Below are 22,585 nucleotides of genomic sequence, written 5' to 3'. Positions count from 1 at the left end.
GCAGGTGAGGATGCCTGGAGAGGCCACCTGATCTAGGTCTCCAAACAGGGATCTCCTTGTTCTTTCAGATAAAAGCTGCAGCAGACAGATCTCATGAAGTTCCTTAGTTAGCCCTTCTCTCACAGACGCCAAAACCGAAAACAAAACACCCGAGGCTAGCCTCTCGCATCCAGCCCCTCTACTGGCGGGGCCTGCATCCTGCGGAATGATTCGCCTCCTCTCAGCAATGGTCCTTCCTCCCTGCACCTTGATCTTTCCGTGAGGAGCACCTTGTGCCATCAGGCAGATGGCATGTGTACCCTCACAGCAAAGCTACCATACTGAGTGTCACCATGGACCATGGCATGTAGTTAAAAGCAGGGACTGTTGCTGAAATTGCCCTGCGCTTAAAGCTTAGCTTTGCTGCTTTCTAGCTGTGTGCCCTGGGTGGGTTACTAAACTGCTCTGTGCCTCCGCTTCATCATCTTTAATGTGGTGGTAAGTGCCAGGTTGTGCTTTGTAGAGGTTATGTGAGTTCCTGGCTGGGCAGCTCAGTTGCTTAGAGTGTTGTCCCCATCTGTCAAGGCTGTGGGTTGGATCTCTGATCAGGGCACACACAGAAAGCAACCAATGATTGGGTAAGTACATAGAGCAACAAATCCATCTCTCTCTCCACCCCCCTACCCCCAAATCAGTAAGTTTTTTAAAAAGATTATGTGAATTAATATATGCAAAGCCTGTGGAGCAGTGTAAATTCTCGGGCTAGGATCTGGGTCGGCAGAGGAGAGGCGGGCATTCGGGCGGGGGTGATGGCCCACGCGAGGGTGTAGCAGCGGGACTGCTCGTGGTCAGTGGGGGTGATGAGGCTCTGCCACATGCTCGGGTTGGCCTTCCCGACCAGGTCAGACAGTGTCAAGTAGTGGCCTCTTGCCCAAGGTTGATTTTTCTTCCCCAGGCTCAGCCATTGCCTACGGTGCATATTCGTTCCCTGACTCCCTGGTGTGCACCGCCTTCCGTGACTACTACCTGACGCTGGCTGTGCTGAACACCATCGTCAGCACGGGCCTCTCCTGCTACTCCAGGTACCTGGCTGCTGTGTCTCAGATAGGATGGGGAGGGGGCCTTGTGTGCATTTCCACGGGCTGTGGGAGGGGACAGTGCAAGAGGCGTTCGGAAGTCCAGTTCCATATGGACTTCCTGTGGCTGGACAGGACCAGCTTTGTGGGCACACAACCTGTGTAGTGGCTCAGTGCCCCATGATCCAGAGGGCTCCACTCTTGGTGTGGTGGTCTGCTATTGCTGTCCTGAAATTCTTAATGACTTTTGAACAAGGGGGCCCTACGGTCCCGCTTTGTACCGTGCCTTGCAAATTATGTAGCTCATCTTGTTGTCAGACAGTTGCTTATCCTCCTGACCCTCAGTTTGCTCATCCTAAAATGGGGCCAACATCCACCCTGTGAGATGGATGTAAGGATTATAGGTAAAGTACATATGTACCCAGAACACCTAGTGCAGGCCTGGCCAGAGGAGCACCGCATAGACGGGCAGTCTGCTGTGCTTACTGAGTGGTCCCTCCTCTGTATATGCATGATGGGTGGCAGATGGTATTCCCATGTCAGATATTTCAGAGCCCACGCGGCTGGAAGGGGAAGCCCCGCGGCCATGAGCCACACCCAGCTCACGCTAATTCCCTCGATTGTTCCCCCTTTCACTCAAGAAAGCTTATTGGAATGAGAGCCAGAGACATTGTTTTGAGGGTAACTACTCTATCTAGCCCTTTGTAAAAGTGACTGCCCCAAAGCACCAGTTCCCTAAATTACTTAGGAAACCTCTCAAATGGTGGTGTCAGGACAATAGTCCTTCTAGAAGATGTTGGGGTGGGGTGCTGGGTGCTTCAGTGGTGCCAAGGTCGGCTGACAGGTCACATCTACCGTCAGTCCCCCTCCTGAGATTCCCGTGAACTGGTCCGCGTCTCCCTGTTAAACTGCAGTCCTCAAAGGACTGCTGTGGCCTCCACCGTGCGCCACCCCCCAGCAGGAGAAAACGGGGAGGGAGAAGGTGCCGCTGCAACCTCACCATGATTTGACTCCAGCTTTCTTTGGGTGACATTTATGTTTCATGGTACCCAAGAGGTAGGTCAAGTTCACAAACTTGACAAACTGGTTTTCTTCAAGAATGGAAAGGTAGATTCTTAAACCAGCACAGGAATACCTGCCCTAACATGCCTTCCACTTACCTGTCCTAGGACAGGTTGGAGCGTGCAGTTGCTTTCTGTGAACATCTCGTTTCTAGGCGCAGTCTCCACATCGGGTTTTGTGTTGCTTCACCCTGTGGAAAGGCCTGGGCATAGGAGTTGGGGATAAACTCTCTCTTCCTTCTTCTTGGAAATCACAAAGCTCCCCTAAAGCTGTAAGGAGATAGGGTCTCTCCACAGAGTAAGAAATAGAATCAGATGTCATGGGGTGATTATTTCCTTCCTTATCTCCCCATCCCTCAAGGACACTGGTGATTAAAAGCTCTTTCTGAAGTGCCAGGCCGGAGCTGGGAGGGCCACAGAGCTGATGGAGAGAGGAGGGCGGGTCCCTGCCTTGGGGGAGACAAGGAGTAACACACATAGAAAAGTAACAAGGATGCCAAAAACCACTCAAGAGAGGTGAAGCATACCTGCAAGGCATTGTGCTTGGGTGCACAGGCTCACCGAGGGCCAGGCCCAGGGACCCAGACACACCTGGATCTGGTCCTGGGACTAGTCCCTCTCCTGTCGGATTAGCCCCTGCAGGGCCACGTAGCCCTGGTGTCTGGAATTTAGGATCAAAGGGCAGAAAGCACTGTGGGCTGAGGGAAGGCTTTGTGGCAGTGGGAGGAGTGGTCCCAGAGCACAGGACCTAGGACCGCCTTCCCATGAACTCCCAGGGCAAATCCTTGGGACATTTGCTGCTGCTTTTTTTTTCCCTAAAGCTTTCCGAGTTACCTGTAAGCCACCAGGGTAGACTGTTTCCTTCTAGCCAGCAGCCCCCCACCCCACCCCCGATTGTTCAGATACAGTGAATGGGTGTTCTGCGTGGGGCAAGCCCAGTGCCTTTGGACAAACTTGTTTGGCAGGGCCAGTTGGCTGGGAACCTCTTGAATGCCCATGTTTGGGGGATTTTCCTTTGTCAGTGGAATGAATTATCCCTGGTTATTTATGAGCACATCTATGGCTATTCCATCCACCTATCTATCCAAATATCCATCGATATATCTAACCATCTATCCATCCATCCAGCCACCTACCCACCCGTCCACCCTTCCATCTGTCCATCTATCCAACCAACCAGTCACTCAACATGTTTTACATGCCTGCCATGTTCCAGGCATCGCGTTAAGATCTGGGGATACCAGGTGTGAGGCACAGTCCTTGCCCTCAGAGAACGCCTCGTGCCTTCAGAGAGGCAGGCTGCAACCCCCTGGGGAAATAGCCTTTAAAGTGCAGCATTACAGAATGTAGCATAAACAAATAATGATACTACAAAATGGCCCCCGCGTGGATAACCAGGGTTCTGCGAAGTGGCATTAGGACTGAGTTCTGAGGGAGGCTAACCACTTAAGCTGGAGAGGAGAGGAGGACCTGTGGACACAGCAAACAGCCTGGTCAAGGATCGGGGGGCCGGAGGGGATGGGACTGGACTGGGAGGCAGCAGGGGGCTTCAGAGCTGCCAGAGCCCACATGGCTGGAAGGGAAAGAGCAGCTAGAGAGGGGCCCAAAGGTGGCTGGGGATTTGAAGTGCCCCTTGTGTGGGGACTGGCCCTGTGATCCTGAGGGGCTCTCAAGTGTGTTAACCACAGGCGAGGGGGCTGTGCTGGAACAGAAGGGGAGAAAGGGGGCAAACTCCACATTCTCTGAGCCAGAGGTAGAGCGGCATGTCCCATTGTTCAGGCCCTTAGGCTTCCTCCTCCCCTGTCCTCTTCCTTTCCGCGTTGGTGGCCTCCCTGATCTTACAAGGCCTGTCCTCTTTGTTTTCAATCCCTGTCTTCGTTGTCTTCCATATTTGAGGAGTGAAAAGAATGACAAGGGCAGCGAGTGACTCTGGCCCTGATTAACTTCAGGAGAAGCAGGTAGAGAGGAGGGTGAGGGCCATCTCCCGGATTTCACAGACGTGCTATGTGGCCATCACTGCCCCTCTGGGCATCGGTGTCCACACCTCAGGCAAGGGCATCTGAGAAGACGTCCTCCGGTTCTTTCTGGCCTGGGCCTTCAACTACGCCGGTGTCTTTTCCAAGATTTCTCTCCTGCCTCTCCCTCCTGCTCCTTTAGTCTATGGTATGGTCAGGAGCCGTGAAAAACCAACCACCTTCTCCTTCCCTGAGCACAACAGGAGACTGTGAAGCCTGTTAGTAGCTTTCCACGTAGTCACATGCTCACAAGAATATCACAGTCTAAATGCCATTCATTCCATCACAGTACACATTTACCTTATCCTTAAGGTAAATCCCCGCACAGAGAACTGTGGACTCCCCTGGCTGGGTTTTTGGTCCTTATTACCATGGAATTTATTTCAAATGAACATGTTCCAGAAAATTGCTTCCTTGTTCTGTAGCATTTGAGAGGGGAAATGAAGGGATGTGTGACCTCTCCATGGTTCTCAGAGCCAGGTGGGGTGATGGAGGCCCAGCCTGCTCTTGCCTGCGGACCACCCAAGAGCCCAGGAAGGTGCCACTCCCTTAGGGGTTACACAGGGTTTTCTGTGCATCGCAAGTCACTGTAGGGACCTTCCTCGTTATCCGTCCAAAGCCTTCAGCCTTTGGGGGTTTATTTGACAGTATTTGCTCTGTGTAATGCCTCGTGGTCAGCGCTGTAAGGAACAGAAAGGGGTTGTCATCCCCACAAGAGCCACACCATGGCCTGGTGCCGTGGCAAGTCTGAGCCGCGAGGAGGGGCCTGGGCGGGGGTGTGGAGGTCAGAGCTGGAAACAGTAGGCTCGGCAGACAGTAGTTCTCAAGGCACATTGGAGGTCAGGGGGCTCAGCCAGATGACAAAATGCCACCAGGGCCAGGGCCAGCACGTGGAAATGTCCACGCCCCTGCAGCGTCACCCAGACAACAATAAAACAGCCGTAACGATGCACGCACCCACGCACGCGCACACCCTCAGCATTAGCATGGTGTTTCCGAAGGCCCACTAGTTTGAAGCACTAATTCCAGAATTCACTGGCAAGTCCTTCCGGCTTTGTTGCAACAAGAATGATCAGGTTTTAAAACAGGCTGGTAAGTCATCGGTCCCCTCTTGATGAAGCCTTCTCCTGAAATCTGGTGTTTCCTGGTTCTAGGCAGAGGAGGCCTGACTCCCTGCAAATTGGCCCTCAACCCTAGGGTGCAGGGACTGCCTTGCCAGGCGGGGCTTTGAGGCGTGGAGTGCTTGCTTTGCAGGAGCCTGTGGCTCTGGCCCTTCCCCGGCAGAATCTCTGACTGTGGCGACACCCTGTGGCCTGGCCTGGAATTGCACCTTGGTAGTGGGAGGCCCCTCTCTGTGGCTGCTGGCCTTTCTGCTTTTTATTCTCTGTTGCTGTCTCTCTTCTGTTCTGCTTTTTCTCCTTTTTTCCCCTGTAGACTCAGCATTGCAGTCGGAGAGGCTGATTCATTTGCCCCTGGGAAAGCACTTTATCGGGCTGGTTGAAATGTTGTCTCAAGTCACAGAAAATTCATGCTTTGGGAGATGGCCCTCACCAACCAGAGCCAGCTTTCTTCCTGTGTAAGTGGCCGCAGAAAGAGCATGCTTTCACAGGGAGCCCCTCTTAACCCAGGAAGGACGGGGTGGAAGTGCGTGGGGATGGAGGGAGTGGGCTTGCTGTGGTTGACTGGATCTGCCAGGGGAGATGAGGAGGCTGTTGAGACCTGCCCTGGCTCCTGGGGTCGAGGGGTTATGTTCGGTTTGCCCCCTGGGGCAGAGGGGCCTAGGTAAGGACAAACAAAGGCTGGGTGGTGCTCTGAGGCCTGCTCAGCCTGCTGGAGGGTGGGGGTGTGAGATGGGAGCCAGACAGCCCTGGGTTTAAATCCTAGCTTTGCTTCTGATTAGTCATCTGTCTTTAGACAAATCACCCAGTACCAGTCTGTTCCGTCTTGTTTTATTTTCTTGTACAACGTGGCTACAAGATGGGAAAGTAGAGAGAATGGGTCCCATGACACACCTTGTTGTAAAAGCTGCCATTTAGTGAGTGTCACTCTGTGCTATGCACAGTTACAAGCTTCTTGATCATTTCATCACATCTTCGCGGCAAGCCCGTGAGGGGATACAGTTGTTGTTTCTGTTACACACAAGGATTCTGAAGTGCACAAAGGTTACATGACCTGCAGTCACACGGTCATGAAGGGCAGAGGCAGGATTCGAACCCAGGCTGTCCAGGTCAAACACTGCATGCGAGGTCATGGCACTGTGCTGCTCCACCTATCCTGGGGTTTGTGGTTTACTCCAAGGCTGGGGTTCTTGTTTGGGGCGATGATGAACTGAGGTCCCTTATTTCTCTTCCTCCCTCTCCTTGAGCTTCTCTTTCTTCTCCACTTTGTGTGCTGCCGTGTGCTTTTTTGCTTTATGAGCAGGGCCAGGAAAGAAGGACAGATATGCCAGTGAGCTCGAGTGAAGTTGGAGCTTGTCTCTGGAGTCTGTGAGGCTTCTCAGGTCCCATAACAGAGATCCCCGTGCTCGGCTGCCCTGAGGGCTCGGCAAACACAGCCTGGCAGACTGTGTCTTCTGCCCAGGACCTCACACATGCTTCTGAGCTGCATTCGGGAAATCCAGACCTGGGCAAACCCAGCTCCAGCCCTTGAGAAGGTTGCCAATCACCCAGGAGGCAGATGAGGGAGTCTTTGCCATGTCCCACGCCTAAGGATATGGGCAGCAACGGGTACTGATCAGGCACCTGCACCGGCTTATAGGGCACGTGGACAACCTGGCTGGGGAAAATGGACCTGGGCTCGGGGGAGCAACAGACCTTGTCTGGGGGAGAAGGTGCAGGCTTGTGGGCTGGGCAAGAGGTTTCGGGGAGCAGAGGTGAGGCACGGTGGCGGGGCACAAACCCTGTCCCCTCGGGAGAGCATGACAGTGGTCAGAAGAGTGGGGAAGGCTGAGAGGGCCGAGGGCCTCCATCGTCCTACAGAACACACCAGAACAGATGCCCCATGAGCCTTGGCATGCTGGCCTGCACATCACCTGTGCAGCCCTGTGGGCACCGAGGGAGGACCCAGCCCTCCACAACACACCGCGGTACTGAAGCGGGCACCTGCCCCGCCACCTGTCCCAGGTGCATGAGCAGTCCTGTACCTGAGCCCCAGTCCAGAGCTGTGGCTCTGCGCGGGCATTCTCCTTGCCCCTCCCATGCCCTCTCTGCCATCTGTGCTGGTCTGCTCCTCCCACCCTTAGCTGCTGCCCCGGCTCCAGGCCAGGCCCAGGTCAGCCGAGGCCCTGTCCTGTTCCATCCCGGAGGACCTGCCTGTCTGTGACAATCAGCACAGTGCATGTTAATGTTGACCTCACTTGTCTTTGGGTTGGAAGTGGGTGAGGATGGTGATAAGGAGAGAAGGAAAAACCTCATTGACTCAGTTTCCCCGGGCCAATAGCATCCCTGTGTGTGGCATTAAATATTTTAGGAATTCCTCAGAGTGATTAAACACCTAATTGAAGCAAGGCTTCTGCGCGGTAATCACCTTGGTGACTCTGACTAATTGGGCATCTCAACCTTCACAGATGTGCTCGCCCTAGGGGCCTGGGCCACTGCGGCCGCCCACGCCCACACGTCTCCCTGGTCTGGTGGTCACTGCTTTCTAAAAGGCTCTTTGGCAATTAGATAACTTGGTGCTTGAAGGGCTCCTGCCGAATACTCCTCGCTGGTGTTGTCTGGGTACCATGGCTTCTCATGGTCCTGGGGGACAGATTCCCCTGAGATCCTGTCACCTCTGACACTGAACCACACCCATGGGAGGTGGGAGGTAGGTGGAAGGAAAAGGCTGGAGGAGAAGCTGCTGGAGGAGGTTGTACAGAAATGCTCACCTCCCATTGGGCAGCTCGCCCTTGGTTATTTTTACTTTGCATTTGTGTGTAATTTACTGACACCCTTTTCATTCCCATTTCTCCCCAACCCTTTTGTCCCCGATCTAGGTTTCTGGAACTCCAGCAGCCCAGGCTCTGTAAGATACTCCGTGTCCTCGCATTTGCTTATCCCTACACCTGGGACTCGCTCCCCATCTTCTACAGGGTAAGGGCCCTGCTCCACCTGCACCGCCTCCTCCGCCCATTGGTGGCAGTAGGGGGCCAGTTGTTCCCTGAGCTCCTGGGGGTCAGAGCGCCATGCTGGTCACCATAGGACACACAGGAGTGGAGGCCCGGGTGCTTCCCTATTGGCACTTGCAGAGTAGTTAGGAGACAGCGTGACACAGAGGCCTTGAGGAACCACAGGAGCCGTGCCAGCCACGGGCACTGCCTGGGGGCTCAGGAGCAATCAGTGGCAGAGGGCTGGGCACGGGAGGCAGCCTGGGGCTTAGTGGAGTGGCCAGGAGAATAGGCTCTGAAGACAAATGTCTAACACTGACTCACTGGAGCCTTCGGGCAAGTTATCCATCATCTCTGTGCCCTGATTTCTCATCTGTGAAATGAGCATGGTAACACCTGCCGTCACCAGGCTGTGGGAGGGTCACATGAGATGGCAGCAAGAGTCCCCAGAGAGCATTATTAAATATTATCATCAATGAATGTATTAATAGTAATGATGGGAAAAGAAGGTCTTAAAGGAAAGAGGGGAATTACATGGAGAGCACAAAATAAGAGGGTGTAGGAGGAAAGAATGGAAGGAAGGAAGTCCATGCACTCTCAAAACAGATGGGCCTGAGTTCAAATCCCAGTCCCACTGCTCACTGGCTGTGTGACCTTAGACAGTGCACATAACCTCTCTGAGCCTCAGTTTCATCTGCAAATGGGACTAACATCCCCCACTTCCCCGGCGGGTAGAGGGATTAGTCAAAACAGCAGAGCGGTGGGGCTCAGCGATGCCTGCCACACGGTCAGAGCCCAGTGAGTAGCACTCCCCTCCCCGAGGCAGCCTGTGGGCCCGGTGCCGGCCACCGAGATGGCAGTGCCAAGGAGTGAAGGGGAGGGGCAGAGGGGCTCCCCCAGCTTGAACGCTGATTGCGTACCCTGTGCTTCACTCGTGTGGGCCTTGGAGAGACCCAGAGATGGGGGCGCAGCCCATTCCCCTTCATTCCTTCCTTGGGGACACAGACCATGCACAGGAAACTAGAGCAAAGAGACCAAGCAGGTCCCACGTACCACCAAACCGCACAGCTGAGGTTCTGCGTTATGACCAGCACAATGGGCTCCTGGCACACAGCTGCAGAGGGCAGTACGGAGGGAGGCCTGACCCTAAATGGTGATGTTGACGAGCACACGGGTTCTGGAATCAGTCTGCTTGGATCCAGATCCTGACTTCACTTCTCATTAGTGGTTTGCAGGTCACCTCCTAGCCCAGCTTCCTCATCTGCAAAATGGGGAAATAGAATCTGCCTTACGGCAATTGTTGAGATGCCCATGAAATGATGCAAACAAAAGGCCTGGCCTTGTGCCCTATGAGGGTGGTGGCTGCTGTGGTTATTTATAACAATAACACAAAAACTATACTTAACTCTGAAACAGTATCATGGCTATAAGTAATACTTTTTGATGACTCAGAAGGCCTTTGAGGAATTGCTAAACCTGGAAGTCTTAGTTAGGAGTATCCATTCAGGGGATGTGCTGGTTAGAAGTGAGTTCAAATGTGAAATGATCACTTCTCTTTTAATGTATTTTTTAATCCTCACCTGAAGATATATTTATAAATTTTAGAGAGAGAGGAAGGGGGGAGAGAAAGAGAGAGATGAAGAACGAGAGAGAGAAACATGATGTGAGAAAGAAATAGCAATTGGTTGCCTCCTGTACGCGCCCAACCTAGGATTGAACCCACAACCTTCTGGTGTACGACAACACTCCAACCAACTGAGCCACACGACCAGGACTAAAATGATCACTTCTTACTAAACTTACACATTACCTCAGGAAAAAAGAATAGGAATGTACCTACTGGGGTTTTTCATTTCATTTCCTTTCCTGTTCTCTTTTGTTTTCCTTCCTTTTTTCTTTTTTCTTTTTGTAATTATCTCAAAAGCTTCTCTTGAGCATTTGGGGGATTAAAATACAATTGCCTTGGATCTCAACGGCTCCCTCTCAGAGTAGGAATTCTGCTCACACCTTCCGTGAGAGTTCCCTTTCCAAGCCACAGCCCTGAGGAGGTGGGGGCCTTGGCCTGCAGAGTCCGCACACGTGTGCCAAGATGCCTGCAGGTGATGACAAGGAAGGGGGCCTCTCTCAAGACCTGATGTTTCTTTTAAACACCTGCAGCTATTCGTGTTCCCAGGGGAGAGCGCACAGAATGAAGCCACCTTGTACCACCAGAAGCACGTGGCCATGACTCTCCTGGCCTCTTTCTTTTACTCTGCACACCTGCCAGAGCGCCTGGCCCCTGGATGCTTCGACTACATCGGTGAGTGTGCAGTCACTCTGCGCCGTTACCCTGCAGCCCGAGGAGGGCTCCCATCCCTGGCGCCAGTGATGCAGCTGGAGAGGGGAGGTGGGGCAGGGAGAGAAGCAGGCCTTCAGGAAGTTCTCCAGGTGCAGGCCAAGGTGAGTGCAAGTGTGAGTTCACAGCATCCAGAATGTATGTAGCCAGCAAATGGCCAGGGAAGACGGGAGAGCAGATGGATCTGACTCGAAAGCATTCCTTTGGGCCCAAGGTAGTCCAATTATCACCTAGAATATGAAATCCCATTATTAAATGGCCACTGAGGGCATCCCTGGGGAGGAAGAGGAAAGACAGGGTACACGTGGCTCTGAGGGCACCAGGTGCTGTGCAGGGCTGTGCCAAGGGGAATGTTCCTGCCTTTGTCTTGTTCAGGTGGGTGCGATGAGGCCAGGAGTCAGGGTAGAGGGGCGGTTTCTCAGGTATGGTTCCCAGACCAGCAGTTTCGGCGTCGCCTGGGAACATGTAGGTTCTCGGGCCCTATGCCAGACATCTCAAACCACAAACTTGGGAGGTGGGGCCCAGCGCTCACTCAGAGGCTGTGTGATTCTCTCGTGAGCCTGAGCTCACTAAAGTTAAAGAAGTGATGTGGTGACAAGGAGGTGTCAGAGCCACAGGGTTTACACCTGTTGGTAGAGTTCCTCACCCCCTCTGTCTAGGGAAGTGGGGCGAGCACTGCTGAATGCGACCCCCCCGCCACCACCGTGGCTCTGGGAGGAGGCCCTGGGGTCACTTCTGGTGAGGCTGACGTGTGCTGGGAAGGGAGCCCCTTAGACAAGCTCTCATGGGGACCCATGCGGTGGGCAGGAACCTCGCTTCCTTCCAAGCCCATTCTGTCTGTAGTTTTTCCATCACCTCCCACATAAGACACAGGGCCAGATTTGCTTTGTTCATCCTGATTAGAGTTTTATCATCTTTACTTAATCTCTCCTGCTGGAAAGATTACAACAAACAAAATGCTTAGAGCAGATTTCAGAAAAGAAGGGAGACAAGAGGGCCAGGGCCACCTACAGGAACCCACTAACCATACCCACCGCCCCAGCCCCAGCAGGATGAAGCAGCGGAGACTGTGGATGAAATCTGGGGGCTGCCAGAAAAACAGCCCTGGGCCTTATTTACCATCTCCCTGGCTTAGTGACATTTTATTTTTTCACCTCTATCCTGTCCTCTTGGGCTAGTGGTACAGAGCAGAAAGACATCCCTATAGGGAGAAATTCGCCAGACAGCAGTTAATGGCAGATCATTAAATCACTGAGTCCACTGGCTGTGGGACTCCTCCACCAGCCCGAGTGGGAAGTGCTGGTTAGTGTTGGCCCACAGGAAGCTCCTCCCTATTCCTGGCAGGTGGGGTTGCTGAAAGCAGTCTTCCTGCTGCAGCCGCATTTCCGGTACGTCCAGGGCTCAGGGCTCTTCCGGCTTTTCATGGAGACAGGTTTGAGCCTCCTTTGGCGAGCACAGCTAGCCACCTCTCTCTGCTTGGCCCTGTGTCCTTGGAGAGCATGACTCTGCTGGACAAAAAGCCACTTTGCTGCATCACCCACAGATTTTGGAAACTGTACACAGCCGGTTGGTACAGTGTGAGTGAGGCAGGGGTGGTACCTTTAAACACACCTTCTTCGCAGGGGCTACTCCCTGCCATAAGAAACTCATCGACCACGCGGGGGCACTCTCATTTCCAACCCTGCTTCTGCCCAGCTGTGCAGGTGGCCAGACTGGTCCCTTCCTGGTTAAGTCCTGGGGTACAACACTGAACCCTTTGTTTTTTACTGAAAGACAATCCTTACTTAACTCCTGTGTTGTATTAGTCTCCTGGGACTGCCATAACAAAGAACCACAGAGAGGGCAGCTTAAACAACAGAAGTTCACTTCCCCACAGTCCTGGAGGTTAGAAGCCTGAGATCCTGGTGTCAGTGGGTTGGTTTCTTCTGAGGCCTTTCTCTTCAGCCTGTAGACAGCCGCCTTCATCTCTCATCACGTGGGCTTCCCTCTGGACATGTATGTCCACATTCTAGTCTCCTCTTATATAAGGACACCAGGTACAGTGGTCCCTGCCCTAGTGACTTCATTTTCACTTAACTATGTCTAAAAGACCCCATTTCCAAACATGGTCACATTCTGAGGTGTTGGGGGTTAGGACTTCAACATATGAATATGGAAGAGGGAAGACAGTTCAGCTCATGACACATGTGGTCTTCCCATCTTACCCCTGGTTTCTGAAGGTTGTCTCCCAAAACAGTCCCCAGCCCTGTCAATGGTCTCCTTTTCTCATCAACCAGTGAATTCGCTTGTCCCTGCCCACTCCCAGCACCTTCTACTGAGCCCCCTACCCTCTGTGAAAGCATCCGGTGAGCTGGGGTCTTGCAGGCCATGGGGAGGAAGAGCTGCTGGCCATGTCTGCGATTAGCGAGCAGTAGGAAGTGGACGCCCTCATAAATGGCCAACAGAGACTTCGGTGGCTTCTTCTTTGGCACTGAGGTCAGAATCTCAGCTCATTCGCACTGGCTCTTGCAAGATGACCTTTGGCAGAACATGATGCCTAACTTTTTCATGTGGAAAACAGGACTGGTGAACTTGGTTTGCTCTGATGGCCTTTTTATTTTTCTCACAATACATTTTAAAAATAAATTTATCGAAGCTTATTTTATATATCACATAATTCCCTAATTTTAAGTATGATTTAATGATACTTTTCATATATTTACCAAGTTGTACAACCATCACCATAAATGAGATTTAGGACATTTTTATCACCCCAGTAAGACCCCTCATGCCCATATGCTATTCATCCTCACGCCCACCCCCTGCCCCAAGCAACCACCAATCAACATTTTGTCTCTATAGACGTGCCTTTTCTGGACAAGTGATATGAATGGAATTATACAGTATGTATCTCTCGTGTCTGGCTTCTTTCACTCAGCATGATGGCTTTAGAATACAGGCCATAGTGTGTATCAATAGTCTCTCCTTTTTTTATTGCTGATCTTGGTGGCCTTTTGTATACTTGCTGTAGGTCACAGTCACCAGCTGTTCCATGTGTGTGTGATCCTGGCTACGCACATGCAGATGGAAGCCATACTTCTGGACAAGACCCTGAGGAAGGAATGGCTCCTGGCCAGCTCTGGGGCCCTGTCTTTTCCTCAGATAGCCGGAGCCTTACTTCTGTGCCTCATCTTCAGCCTCAGCAACATAATTTATTTCTCAGCTGCTCTGTATCGGATGCCTGAGCCAGAACCACATAAAAAGGAAATGTGATTCAGACCCTAAGCTTTTTTGTGCCAGATGTCAACATTAAACTACAACATCCTAACCACCACAAGCCAGTTGTATGGTACCAGCTTACACTGGCCTAAAATATTCGTAATGATTGGTGTCTTGGCATTTTTGAGTGGGTTCGTATCAATAAGGCATTTAATGGGGGAAATTTCTCTAAATGTGCACTGATTCTGTAATGTGTGGTTTTAAAAGGGGAACATGGGTTCAAGCAAGTCCTTGTTCAAGCAAATCATTAATATTTCATTGAGTTTTAAATTTATTTAAAATAAGTTTTGCAATTCTATTTTAACAGTTGGGTTGAGCATACTGACTTTGTAGCTTTACTGTTAAACAGTTAGATTAAGCTTTACAACCCTTGTAGTATTACTTTTTAAAAATGAAACTTGCTTCATTTGATGAGTTTCATGTAGCAAAACCTCTCCCAAGAGCTCCCACAGTGGAGGAGGATAAGCCAGGAAGGTCAGGGGGCAAGGGACCTTAGAAAGAGGGACTTGGGTCTGTGGGAGCACTGGAGACTGGAAAGCCATTCCGGAATGAAGAAAGAGACCTGGATTGAGAAGGGGGTCTTCTCTCTTTTCCCACCTAGTGAAGGGCATGAATAGAAAGAGAGCCCTCTTTTTTCTCAGGTCTGTTTTGCTTCCAAGTGCAAATTCCCATGTCAATGGATTTGCATTCTGGACTATGTATTTGGATTTTCTTAAAAGTCCACACTTGTCTTGTGTTCTGTTTTGCTCTGACTTCTTGTTGCCTGTTGGATGCTGCAAAGTATTATGCAATGAAGGCAAAACATGTTACACCATGGGAGTTGGCTGAGTTCATCCCTGTTGGTCCTGCTTATTGGTCACCTTTTAAATCAATGACAGCACTGTATTTAGGGACGTCATGCATTTGATGTTGCTTCAGCACTTCAGATATGCGCAAATGTTAATGTTCATGTGCAGAGGATGCTAAAGACCTTGCCAAAGGGTTGGTCAAATGTGGTGATTTTTCAAGCTTCCCCAAGAATCTGAAATGCTGGGTGAGCTTGTGACAAATGCAGACTCCCAGGCAAATCCCAGGAAATTCTGCTTTACTACTGTAAAATGTAGGTTCCCGAGAGGGAATCTGCACTGGAGCAAGTCCTCACGTGGCTCTAATGAAGAAGGGCCACAGGCCAGACCTGAAAAAAATGCTGGTGTCAGGAATCCCAGAAGGCACTGACTGGGCTTATCAGCTTTGATTTCATTGGTGTAATTTTTAGCAACTCACCACTTAAGGATGTGTTCCCCATTTTCTACTCTTCATAGCACTGAAACACTGAGCATTTTCTCATCTGTTACATTACTGAAGTTCAGTATTTCGTGGTATTTTCAGAGGATACAGAAATGTTGACGCAAAGCAATTGTCAGCCGAGGCCCATCAATCCCTAATCTGCACTTGCTAATGGCTGAGGGGCTGTGCAGCGTCCTCTTTGCTGACTCAGGAACACCCCCGTGTCTTAGAATGCCGCCTTTGTGGTTAGTTGGCCCAGGTCGAATGGCCTTGTAGATAGCTCATCATCCAATCTTCTGAAGACAAGTAACAATTTATATTGGATGATAGTGATCAAGAAATATGATTTCATTTGTTTTATTATCTGTTTACTTCCTCTGGGGAAAGTAACCTGACAAAATTATATGGTAAATTTTTGATATCAATACATTAATTGCAAAATGTTGTAAATGACAAAATTTGGTGTTTTAGCAACAATCTCAAATCACTGGTGAAATTTTATTCCAGCAGGGTAAGTGGGCTTCCGTTTCATCTTACTGTAACTTCAATTTTATAGTGAAAAAAAGGAACAACCTTTAAATACCCTATTTTAGTAATGCCAAAGACATGAAGGCTTTCAAATTCTCTTGTTTTTAACAGTACAGTCATATTTTTCTTTTAGCTTAGACATGGTTGGAAGATAACAAGTGATTAATCTGAAGGGCTTTTAGATTATTCAATCTTTGGTTGTGTTTATTTTGTCAAGCCTAATGATGAAAAGAAAAATTTCAATCAACAAAATAAGATCCAGTGTTTCACAATGTTTTTATAAGTTTGGTAAACTTAGTTCCATTGTATATTTTTGGACAGTGTTACAAATTAAACTTTTATAACACTTTGCATTACACTGATGTACAAGCTTCTAATGTGTAGTGAGAATGAGTTCAAATATATGAATTATCATTAAGTATTAAGTCTGAAGTGGGTATCGTTTTGCCTAAGTCATCCCAGAAAGTCAAAAAGGTTGGCAGTGGGTCAGTGGAAGACCTCTCTGGGAAGAAGCTTTTAAATATAGTTCTCAAAAAAATCGTAATGTCTCAGTGCACTTCAGAGATGTGCCACCCTCCCAAGGGTGTCAGCTGCTGACCTGGGCACTGTCCTAAAAGGGATGATGATGGGGGGCTGGGCAGGGTCACTCCCAATGGGATGCCCCTCTTCCCCTACCCCCTGCTTGAGAAACAGAACTCTAAAATTTACCAGCCATTACAGTTGTGATAACACTTAACTGAGTTTGAATGAGGCCATATAGTCAACTGTATCTCCCTTTACACATCGTAGAGTTTAATTTTCTCTTGCTCAATTTTCAGAGAGTAACAGTCCATCTTCTTTGTTGAAGTGTTCGTAGTTGTTGATTAGAATTAGAAGTGGGAAATTTAGAAACTTTTGGGAACAAAGTGAGTTAAATATTTTTGTTGCAATCTTTTTCAAAGTTGTTTTTTTGGTTTTTTGTTTGGTTTTTTTTTTGTGGAACCCTGGTCATATGAGAGGTTCTGAGGGAGGGGAGTGGAATAGAATGGTATTGTCAGATACACTGGAAAAGCACTTCATTTGGATCGACTGTGTCCCAGACTTGTTTTGGCCATGATACCCTTCTTAGGTGAAGCATTGTACTCTTGTTATATGAATGCCAGCCTCTGATTTTCTGGTCAATGGTCCATAATGGATGAAAAGGCAAAGATCCATTTCTAAACTCAGAAATGTACTTTCAGTGTCTGGTTTCCTTAAACTGTGGGAGAAATAAATAAAGTTTATTTATTATAAAACCGTTGTCTTGTTTCCCATTTGATTTGGTTATGTTTCATCTACCACACTGCAGACACGTTCATTTACCTGTTCATGTGGGCACTGCTGAATCGTTCAGTGAATACTCAGTGCCTGGTACATATAGAGCAAACATTGTCCTAGGAACTGGGGACACAAAAGTGAACAAAACCCACCCTGTCCCTCCCTCACAGAGCTCATGTTCTGATCAGTCAGTCAGGCAAGATAAATTCAGATCATGGTAAGTTCTATAAAGAAAATAAGTTTGCCCCGGCTAGTGTGCCTCTGTAGGTTGAGCACTGGACTTCGAACTAAGAGGGTTGCAGGTCAGGTCCCTGGCTGGAGGTGTGTGAGGGGCAACCAATCAATGTTTCTCTCGCACATTGATGTTTCTCTCCCTTACTTCCCCCTCTCTCTAAATAATAATAAAACCTTTTAAAAAGAAATAGTCTAGCGAAGGAACAGGGAGGGATGGGGTAGGGCAGGTGAGAGTGGATGGTCGCTCTGATAATCTGACATCCAAGGAAAGACAACAGACAGAAAGGCACCAGTGTCCGGGGAAGTGTTTCAGGTTGAGGTAGCAGGGACTGCAAAGGCCAGTACGCACTTGTCCTGTTGGAGGGATGGAAATCTGGCCACTGATTCCTGACATAACTCCAGAAGATGTCTGGATGACTTGATGTTGGAAGAAGAATTTAATTTCTCCTGAATATTCTTCCTGGAAGATTGCTAAGGAGCTTTCCTATGCCCCCTTAATAATGGTATGAATGTTCCAACCCTGTATATAAATGTACTTCAAAGAGAGTTATCACACCTATTCTCTTCATTTCAGCAAGAGATTTCTGAAACTAGCTTAACTTTTGCAACCTCCAAGGCATAGAACAAGGGACCTCAAAGATAATTTAATCCAGGCTCTCAAAAATGTAGTTGATGTAAAATGCACATTCTCAGGCCCAAACGAACAGATGAATGAATATTCAAGGGTTTAGGGAGGGAGGTTGGAGCTTTAAATTTTTGTCAAAGCCCCAGGTGATTTTTAATAAAAGGGAATTTAAGAGGCAGTCCAACCATTTTTTTTTTTTACGTAATTTCAGACTTAGAAAAATGTTGCCCAATAGAACAAAGAATCCCCAGGTACTGTCTACCCTTCCCCCTTTCAATATTTATATACAATAACTCCTCCCTAACAGGGAGAAACTCTTCTGCTGTTATCCACAGTGTATTTACTTATTTGCTCAATCCTATAATGTACGCGATGTCATTTCAAAATTACCTATTTCTGAAAAAAGCCTAATTAGAATTCAATATATGTTTCAAGACCTTCCTGCCTTGAGCCTGAGGGCATGTAGTAAATAATCTTCATTATTTGGGTTAGTTTTAGCCCTCTTTCTCTGTATGTTGTTCATTTGAAACTGGTTCAGGTCAATTGTTTCTTGTATCAATTGTATAGTCCCCTCCCCCAAAGTTTGTTGATTTTATTAACTTATTTTCTTAGTATATAAAATGTTGACTTCCAGTCAGTCATTTTATAAATGTTCTGGGAAAGTGAGATGGTGTTTCCAAGGCCCCCGAGTGAACAGCAGGGCAAAGGACAGAAGTCTCTCCCTCGGGTGCTGGGCATGTCCGAGCCCCCACCATAGTCCTGTCTCCATTGTACCACCTTCCCTCAGACACTCTGGGCTTTGACAGATTCTGGTCATTGCTGTTTATTAAGTATTTCTAGCTGTACTTGCTTTGCTGGGTGCTTGGATTATGGTTTCAAATCTGTGTAGTGTTGACTACTCTTCAATGTTTTGCATAAGACCCTCCCAGTCCACTCTGGCAGTTTCTTACAAATTTAAACTTACAATACCAGTACTCCCACCCAAGAGAAATGAAAACACATATCTTCAATAAAAATCTTTGTATAAATAATTATACAAGTTTCATTCATAATCACCAAAAAACAAAAACAACTTAAACTTCCATCAAACTAATGAATGAATAAATTGTCATGCATTTATGCAATGGAGTACTACACAGCAATAAAAGGGGAATGCATTACCAGTACATGCAACACAGGGATAAACCTTAAAAGCATTATGCCGAATTAAAGAAGAAACATTCTGGAAAAGATGAAACTGAAAGGAAGTTAGGAAAGTGGTTGCCAAGGGCTGGGGTAGGGGACAGTAATTGACTACAAGGGAATCTTTGTATGGAAATATACTTTTGATTGTGGCATTGGTTATAGGGTGGTAGATGGTTGTCAAATATGTAGACAGTACAACTAAAAAGGGTGAATTTTACTGTATGTAAGTTATACCTGAATAAACCTGCTTTTTATAAAAACAGCCTTCTAATTCTCTCCCCTCTCCTACTCATCTCTGGTCTGGATCTCTAATTCTAGGGGGAGATGTAAATCTTTTAGTGGTTATGGAAGCCCTTCAGGGGAAAAGATGAGGATGTGTTAGGTGTGAGGTGCCTATGGGAAACCAAAGAAATGATATAATGAATTGGCATCTTAAGGAAAACTAATAAGCCAAGGAGCTTAATATGAATAGAAGTGAGAAAGGAAGAAAAAATTGGCTTGAAAAAAAGCTGGGAGTGATGCAATTTAACTAGGTCCTCCACTGGGGTGGCCTCTGAAGGGATAGATTCATTCATTCCTTCTCAACTCAATGGAGTAGCTGCATTGCCAGACACTGGGGGTGTAACAGTGCCATCTAGTGAGACTAGGGATAACCTGGAGAGGAGACAGTAATAAACAGTGATTGTAAATTGGGACTTGCACGCCAAAGCAAATCCGCAGGCACAGTGACTGGGGGAGTGCAGTGGACAGTGGATGTAGAGCAGGGGGCCAGCGTCCAGATCTGCTGAGAAATAAGGATAAGGAGACATTGTCAGAGGAAGGGAGCAAGGAGAGCTTGACAGCAAGAGGAAATGTTGTGTGAGCCCAGTACTGAAAGTCAATATAGTGGCGGAGGCCGGGGGCGGGGAGGGGGGCAAGGGTTAATGATAGGTGATGGGCTTGAATAGGAAGAGTCTCTGGGCCCTGTTGAGGGCCTCCAGCAATGGGGAGTTACTGCAGTGTTACAAGCACAAGAGTGACATGAGCAGATCCATGATTTATAGGTGAGCTGGCTGCAAAGAGGGTCCCGGATTGGAAGGTAGCAGCAAGGAAGCCTGTCAGGATAGTGCTGCAGTCATCCAGATGAGAGATGGTGGTGGCCAAGGGAATGAAGAGAAGTGGAGAGGTTCGAAGGCTATAGGTAGAACTGTCAAGATTTGGTAATTGAATGTTAGGATGGAAGGGGAGGCAAATGTCAAAGACACTACCTTGGACTCTGGTTTGGGTGAGTGGATAGATGGTGATGGGAGCAGGCTCGGAGGAAGAGATCAGGGTATGTCAGGTGTGAGCTGGGTGGGGGACACCCAAGTGGAGAATCCATAAGGCAGTTGGCTATATGAGTCTGGAGCTCAGGAGAGCAAATATGAATGGTATGTGGTGCCATGGGCATGTTGGGAGCTCCCAGGGAGAGGGCCCAGCTAGTAGCCAGGTAAAAACCCTAAGTCACAACATTTAAGGGGGAAAAAAGAATGCACAAATGAGGCCAAGAAAGAAGGGCTAGAAAGCCAGGAGAAAAAACAAAGGCATAGGAGGAAATGAATGAGAAATACTTTTTAGTGCCATTAAGAGGTCAAGTAAGATAAGGGTGGGGAAGGCCGATTAGATTTAGCATCAAGGAGGTGGTGATCTTGGTGAGAAGAGTTCCAATGGAGAGAGTGAAGCCAAAACCAGATTGCAGAGTAACTAAGAGGTAAGCCAGCAGCCAAGCCCAATTTCTAAATGATACAGATCCCAACCTTTCATCTGAAAACAATTAAATTCTAATGGTTCAAGACTTAAACATAAAAACAAAGCAGGAAAAGCACTAAAAAATCTAAGATATTTTAAAAAATTATCTCAGTGGATAACACTTTTCCTAGTATGACATAAACCAGAGGACAACAAAGACAAGACTGATAGCCCCAGCTGGCGTGGCTCAGCTGGTTGCATGGTGTTCCTCAAACAGAAAGGCAGCCGGTTCAATTCCTGGATAGAGCACACGCCTGCATTGCCGGTTTGGTCCCTGGTTGGGGCACATACAGAAGGCAGCCAATCAATGTTTCTCTCTCACACAGATATTTCTCTCCCTCTCTTTCTCCCTCCCTTCCCCCTTCTCTAAAATCAAAAATTAAAAATAAATTTAAAAAAGACTGATAAATTTGGCTATCTAAAGATTTTTCTGAACTGTCACAAAACAACATTAAACAAAAACCAAAGTATGAACTATAAAAATGTTTGAATTCATATTTTGGATGAGGACCAATTTCCTTAATATATGAAGAGCTTTTATAATTCAATAAGAAAAATGAACAATTCCATAGAACAAGGAGGCGAAGGAACACAATTCATTGAGAAGGAAACACAAATGGCTCTTGAATATATAAACAGATACCCAACTTCATTCATCATAAGAGATAAGAAAATTTAAGCTACATTGTGATTTTTTTTCACCTAGTACATCAACTGTGTTGGCTGAAAATTGTGTATAATCAGGCAATCTCATACACGGCCAATGGGATTGTATGTTTGGACAAACTCTATAGAGGATAATTTGACAATGTTTGCAAAACATTATGCACTCATATATTCTGACTCAGCAATTATGCTCTGGGAATTTTATCATCCTCCAGATTTACTTGCATTGTGTAAAATTATAAATTCTAAGTCTATTCACTGTAACTATGTAATTGCAAAGATCGGAACTATCTTTACGTCAAATAGTGTGGGCGAAGGATATTACGTTATGTCTATCCGTATTGGTGTCTGGTCCTGCAGGAAGTTGAGGAGATGGGACTAGAGTTCCTTGAGAACACAGATGTGGACGTATATTTGACAGTCATCGGTTTTAGGGGCAGAGGTCGGGATGAGATGGAATCAGCTCATCAGAGAAAAAAGTGGTTCTGGACTTTGCTCCTCAAGGACAAGGACCAAATTCCATTCATTACTGTGTGCCTATAATCAAACATTTTAAAGAAGTCAATAAAACTAATGTGTGTGTGTGTGTGTGTGTGTGTGTGTATATACACACACATGAATGAAAGAGCTAACGAACCCAGGAAAGGTGAAGAAGAGAGAGAAAGGAAGCCAAGATGGGGTGATGTGAAAGCCAGAGGGAGCATCTGAGACTGCCCTGGGCACAGCACAAGAACGGGACACTCCTGGGTCGGAACGACAGTGCTGACTTCTGACTCAGTCCTGGACGTGCTCTTCCATAGGACTTTTCATGCTGTAGGAAAATAAACGCTCACTTTCCTTATCAGAAACGGAGGGAATTGTATTTCGTATTTGAGGTCCCCGGTCCAGCCCGGCAAAGACACCCAGACTCCCCGCGCCCTGTCCCCGACGGGTCGCCTAGGAGACGAGAGCCACTTCCGGAAGAGTAGTCACTTTGCCGGAGGCCCCGCCTCTTCGCGCGTAGGCGCTGATTGGCCCGTTTGAAATGCGCCAGGGCGGTAGTTCACCTGGGCTCGCGGCGGCACCGCTAGGTTTCACTGAGCACAGGGCCTTAGCCACCGAATCTGGGTTGCCGCGGAGCTTCTTTGCGACCTGACGACCTCGCCAAGCCTCACAGTAGAGCCCGGCGACCGGCGTGTGCACCTGGGGCAGCTTGGAGCTTGCTGCC

At 48.4% G+C, this 22,585-nt stretch overlaps 1 protein-coding gene across 1 annotated transcript in view; it reads left to right on the top strand.

Annotated features, from left to right (window-relative positions):
- PAQR5 (progestin and adipoQ receptor family member 5) overlaps positions 1-13,805 on the top strand; it is a 67,509-nt gene extending 53,704 nt beyond the window's left edge. Inside the window, exons 5-8 of the mRNA XM_054565673.1 lie at positions 935-1,061; positions 8,108-8,204; positions 10,376-10,517; positions 13,564-13,805. Of these exons, the coding sequence (XP_054421648.1) occupies positions 935-1,061; positions 8,108-8,204; positions 10,376-10,517; positions 13,564-13,805 (608 nt within the window). The remainder of the gene's footprint in view (positions 1-934; positions 1,062-8,107; positions 8,205-10,375; positions 10,518-13,563) is intronic.
- Positions 13,806-22,585: the final 8,780 nt, after the last annotated feature.

Source organism: Pteronotus mesoamericanus, unplaced genomic scaffold (genome assembly GCF_021234165.1).
Source record: "Pteronotus mesoamericanus isolate MK-2021 breed Mesoamerican mustached bat unplaced genomic scaffold, CSHL_Meso_final contig_164, whole genome shotgun sequence".
NCBI classification, from domain to species: Eukaryota; Metazoa; Chordata; class Mammalia; order Chiroptera; family Mormoopidae; genus Pteronotus; species Pteronotus mesoamericanus.
Note: the sequence above shows the minus strand (reverse complement) of the source record. Positions and strands in the feature narration are given on the sequence as shown.